At 27.1% G+C, this 6,186-nt stretch overlaps 1 protein-coding gene across 1 annotated transcript; it reads right to left on the reverse strand.

The window, feature by feature from the left end:
* Positions 1–1,769: 1,769 nt before the first annotated feature.
* LOC112596442 (general transcription factor II-I repeat domain-containing protein 2A-like) lies at positions 1,770–2,351 on the reverse strand. Its single transcript, XM_025342131.1, has one exon. The coding sequence runs from the start codon at positions 2,349–2,351 to the stop codon at positions 1,770–1,772; it is 582 nt and encodes a 193-aa protein (XP_025197916.1).
* Positions 2,352–6,186: the final 3,835 nt, after the last annotated feature.

Raw genomic sequence — 6,186 nt, forward strand, 5'->3', positions numbered from 1 at the left:
GGTGTTAACGCGTATTTACTCAGCTGTGTGATACAACAATACGAAAAAGTTTTTAAGTTCTCGTGAACTGGTTAATATCGTTATTCATAATTAAAATACGTAACTTTATTTTAATTTAAGCTTCTTGAAATATCAAAATGTCTATAAAAATACTTGTGTTTGTATATTTTTTTAGATTTTTTATTTAAAAAAAACTATTTATGAGAAAAATTACATTACATTTTCAAACTTTAAATATCAAAATTAAATATTTTTTAAATTCTTTACTAGAAACTACGAATAATTTGTAATTTTTGTGATTTTGGTAAATTTTGAAATAATTTTAACTTCAAATGCAAACAAAAAATTGTGCCAAAGTATTTTCAATTATTTTATACAAATATAAGAACAACCTATGTAGGATTTTGTAGTGTGCAATTTTTAAGAATTTTTACCCTTCAAATATTTTTTATTGACATTTATGCGAAAAAATTTGAAAATTTCAATCGTCTGTAAATAGCTTAAATAGATTAAAAATATTTTAAAAATTGTACCAATTAAAAAAGCTATTAAATACCATTGCACAGTTAATTGTTTATCATAACTTCGTATACAAGCTGCGACTTATGTTTTTAAAGTTTAAATTTACTTAGTTGCTCTATAATCATTTCCTTGATTTTCAGCTGTTCCATTAGTGTAAGGTTAGCTGTAGTTTGTTTTATATTATATTATATGCTTATAAAATTTGAAGTTATGATTTTGTATTTTATTAAGTAATAATATTAAAATCGAAAATAAAATATCATGTTTGAAACACATTAGTATACTTAAATTAATTAGGTAATACATATATTAATCCAGCGGTTCCCAACCTGTGCATCGTAGCTCATCCGCGTATGAAAAAAATTGTTTAAACACGCTGCACAAATTCCGATAACATTATACACGCGTGACTTTCTCAAATATCGAAACCGCCATGTAGAACCTGACCTCCGTATCCAGTTGTTAATAAACTTTCCAAAAATATGTAGCCACAAAAATCTCACATTCATTTTTAATGTTTATATTAGTTTATCTATTTTGTAATATTTGTTCTCTTTATTTTAGGCTATAATTTTGCAATTCATTTATGATATGTTCAATAAAATTATTTAAATTGGTTATTAATGAGAACTATAGTGTTAATTTGTATCATGTTCTTTGTAGTATGCACAGGAAAGCATCATCGACAAATTTAGACCAATAAAAGGGCACCGCCGACTAAAAAGATTAGGAACTGCTGCATTAATCTATAACTTACAATAATTTTAATACATTATTACCAATGTTAAATGAGCCAAATGTAAACTCCTACACGAATAACCTTTTTACCTGTATCATCATTAAATGTAAGCTATTACATCAATAACCTTTTTACATTTTTTCCTAAAAAAAAAATAAGATAATATAATTTGAATTCACAATTTTGGAGTTTAAAAGCTCAAAAAATTAAAAATGATCATAACTTGAAAATAATAAATATATAAAATACAAATACCAAAAAAAAAACGTGTTTGTACGACGTATAATAGGCTGGTTATATCCACATTATATACCAGGGGTCACCAATTAATATTTTCCGCGGGCCACATTAAGAATTCGGAAAATTCTCGCGGGCCATAAAATTTCAAAATACAATACTACAGCATTGTACAAATCATTTCCTTTGCTGGTCCCTGATAACGGTAAAAGTGTCAATAACTCTTCGTAAAATGTCCCACTGATATTGCTCAAGTATCTCACGTGAATTATTAGCTGAGAGTATCTGTGATATCACAAGATTTATCCAAGGCTATAAAATAAAAATCAGCAGTAGATAGATCTTGTTTCAACTGATTGTGATTATTTTTGGCCAGTACTTCAGTATTTCTCGTGTTAGTAGATGCTGATATTGGGATATGACGAAAAGTTTCGATAATTTCCTTTTTATTTCCAAACAGTATATTTACAGACTGAAGCATACATTCTTTAACAATATCAGCATCTGTAAATGGCTTCATATTTTTACCGAGTATCCACGAAATTTGTAAAGATGCCTGTGCACATTTCTGTTGTTCAGTCAAAATTTGAGTTGCCGATTTGTATTTCATTTTTAGATTTTCAATTTTTGTTTTACGAAGGCCAGTACCCAATAGGAATTTTTCGGCAAATGACTTGTGTGTCTCATAATGACGTTTGATATTAAACACTTTCATAACAGTCACTGTTTGATTTGTAATCAAACAAACAGGTAAGGCACCTACTCTATCTGGTAAAATAAAACAATATAAGTCCATCCATTCAGGACAAAACTGTCTATTTTCATTTTCTACTTTTCTTCTTTCTCTATCCATAGTCAAATTAAAACAAAAAATAATATATTATTTAATTACGAAAATTAATATAAAAATTAAAATTAAATAGAATAAAAATTATGTCGCAGCGGACACCACCGCCTCACCGATAACTGACGGATTGACGTGTTGTACGTATATTAGTATGTGTGACTTAACGAGTTGTCGACTTGTCGTAATGAAATTTCAAATAAATAATAAAACAGATAAGATAAGATATACTTTACAGCTAGTATAATATTTTTTGTAGCCGAAAAAACCTAATAATGCAGTAATAATGCACAAAAATAAGAAATTACCTGCAAAATTTATTATTAAAACAGTCGCGTAATAAGTACGTATTAAATTATTGGATTTTTCTCTCAGTCTGCGGGCCAGTTAAAATGCATTCGCGGACCGCCATTTGGTGACCCCTGTTATATACTATATTATAGGTTCATATCAACATTTGCAGTATAAAATGTTAATAGATCAGTGATAGTAATTAGTATGGTATCAACACAATGCAGACAAACAAAAATAACTTAAAAATATAAATTTATAATATATACCCCAAAAAATAAATATATACAATGAGAAATTTCACGTTTAGAGTTAATCTCTAAAGTATACCTACCATAAAAAATAAACATAAATGATTATAAGTTATAACTATTATTTCATTAAGTTTTTATATTTTTCAAACAATTTTTGTTCTAACCTATAACTTTATACTTTTGTATAATATTATGTATTAATATATCATAAGACTGATTTTTACAGTGGTATAATCGGTATTCTTTTTTATCATCTTTTGTAGGAGTTAACATTATGTCTATGTAGGAGATAACATTATATTTGTAGAAGTTTACCATTCCCCGTTAAATGTATACCATAGACCATAGTTATTAATTGTACCGTCATAAGAAAAAGTAGATATGCAGTTGTGGTAAACCCAATTCCCATGTAGTTATTTTAGTTTTTAAAATATAATAAATTATACGTGAAGTATAATTTATGCTGAGAACTAATGTAGGTATTAACAGTCAATTTATGGTGAATAGGTAAAGCCTAGATCAAAGGTGAAAACAACTTGTTGTTTTTACTTTATGCATAAAAATGCATAATAGACACGAACAGGATATTAAATTAGAATATAGAATAATCACATCACCATTTACGTCATTGACAGGGCCCATAAATACGGGTAGAGCACCTAGCATTAGTAGAAAAGGTAGTTATAGTTAACTATAAAGAAGGTAGCAAACAGTAGACTTGTGCACAATGAGCTTACGACAGTGAATTCTAGATTTTATTTTAATTGTTTTAAAACTGTACAAATAAAATGTATATTTTATTTGTAACTTAAAGAGTGTTCTTTTATTTTTAATATACCTTCTTTCCTCGATACGTCTCAAAACTACGTAGGACGTGCTACGTCATTTAAATAATAATCATGGTACCGATCGCAGTGTCCTGCACAGTGATCACTTCACAGTGAACAGTTAATTGTCAAAGAGGTTACAAAGTAATATGTATCACGTAGGTATTCTAGTATTTCAAAAACTAGAGAAAAAAATTAAGCCCTCCCTCAAAAAAAAAAAAATTCTTACTATGGCAATGTTCAACTAAATTTTATAAGATTTCAAATTATGATTATTTTCAACATTTCATTATAATTGCTTATATCAAACCATTTAAAAAGTGGATGTATTTTATCCTCTAAAAAAGTAAAATAAAATTATAAATAATTTACTATCTTCAGAGAATTGAAGTTCTAGAATTATTAAAAAATATATAAAGTAAAAACTTGATGATTCAATCATCAATATTTCAAACAAAATAGGTACTTACTAGGTATAACAGAATCTGTTTAAAAATAGTTGTAGTGGCTTAAAAAATTAATTTGATTTTTCCTTAATATATTACAACTGTAACTATTTGCTTAAATATTTCTAAACAGCTATTGAAGAAGTATACATCAAAAATGAAGTACCCTATTTTTCACGTTTTTGAAATTCTTTTTCATAATAACACTATATTTTTAGTCATTATAAATATGTTTATAATGACATAAGATACACTCAGTAAAATAATGTTTATATTTAATCGGGGCAAGAGTACCCTACCGTGCAAACCTCTAAAAAAATATAAACCGTAATTTATCGTTTCGTTGTACGAGTATTATATAATAATACATATTCAGAACGAAACACCAACGCACAGTTAAAGTGGTTATAAGGGGTGGCTTGGTTTAGTAACTTGCGAGCATATACCTATGACAAAACAAAAAAATTAATTAACCGTCACCATAATGGTCGCACCGGATATTCATGGCAGTGTCTGTACAAAACTATTCGTCTTATAAATATATGATAAAACTCATGGTGCCGTGAAAACGATTGGGTGACAACACCGCAATGTTTATTGGTTTTTGTTCTTTATCCTCCGAACAAATTCGATTCGCATCGGCTGTTGTTTTTTTCATTTTTCAAACTAACTCACTTTTGTTATTCATGGATAATAATATAAAAAAGTACACCATGCAGCTTACACACGATATATCATCGTCTGGAGATGTATTAAATATGCCACTTTTCACCGCTTTACGTATATTTGTTTTTCGTAAATATTTATTATATTTATAATCCCTGGTTAGACAATCGCCATAGTAGGTATTACTATAATAATTACAACCACAGAAGTCAATGAGAGATGACTTGAGTGCGTGCTGCGTGCATACAGGTCAACGAATACAGATATAATATATTCTTAATATATACGGTGATTCACCGTATACGTTTAATACTTAAAGAGTGTTCTGTAGTGATACAAACTTTTCTTTTTCAAGTAAAAACAATTTAGTGGATGATATTTTTGAGCGTTTTAATGTATCTAATAAAAATTAAAATGAGTAGTTTCTCAAATATTCAAATGTTTATAACTCGAATAATAGCCCTTAAAAATGGTTTTTACAAAAATATAAAACAGATGTAATATTAGATCTAGTAGATTCTGTAGATCTAGAATTTGTTATGCTTAGACTATTTTTATAAATTATAAATATTAATAAATTAACATCGTAGCTACATATTTTCTAAACCCATTATCGTGAAACTTTTATTCTTAATATACAAATTTAAATAACTTAAAAACTACTGGTTAAAATTTTGATTTTGAAAGGTGTGTGAAGATTTTTAAAAAATGATCCGCTAAATAACTTAGAATAAAAAATAGGAATTCTTATTGAAAAACAGATGTTTGTATCTACAAATGTGATCTTTAATAATACAAAAAACAATTAAGAATTTAAAAATATGAATTTTAGTCTTTATGTTTACTTAAAAATTCTAAAATCAGATTTAGAATAACTGTATTATTGGAGGGGAAAAAGGAGTTGAGCATGCTAGATGAATTTTATTATAGAATGTACTTTGTATATAAAAGGATATACATATTACATCTGAATTCTTTGTCCTATATATATAATTAGTAATTACCTTGTATATGTATCTATATATCTTATATCTTCGAAGTGTGGTCGATGTAAATTTCATCATATATTAACGTAATTTTAATGCACTGTATAATGTATATTATATAGGTTTAGACTGTTTAGAGTCATTATTATTATTTATCAATCTAGAAGCTTTTGTTATTTTGTACGTTTATGTAACTCGTTTAGCAATGTATTTTTTTTTTCGAAAAATTAACCTACCACAGAATAATAAGTACCGGTAAATAGTAAAAGGTATATTTAAAACGTAATCTATATTAATAAAAGAAAATATGTGTGTGCATGTGTGAGTGTGTGTATACATAAGGTTAGATTAGATATAACAAAGTAAATTCACTG

The sequence above is a fragment of the Melanaphis sacchari genome, unplaced genomic scaffold (assembly GCF_002803265.2).
Source record: "Melanaphis sacchari strain LSU unplaced genomic scaffold, SCAv2.0 Contig31_pilon_pilon, whole genome shotgun sequence".
In the NCBI taxonomy this organism is placed as follows: domain Eukaryota; kingdom Metazoa; phylum Arthropoda; class Insecta; order Hemiptera; family Aphididae; genus Melanaphis; species Melanaphis sacchari.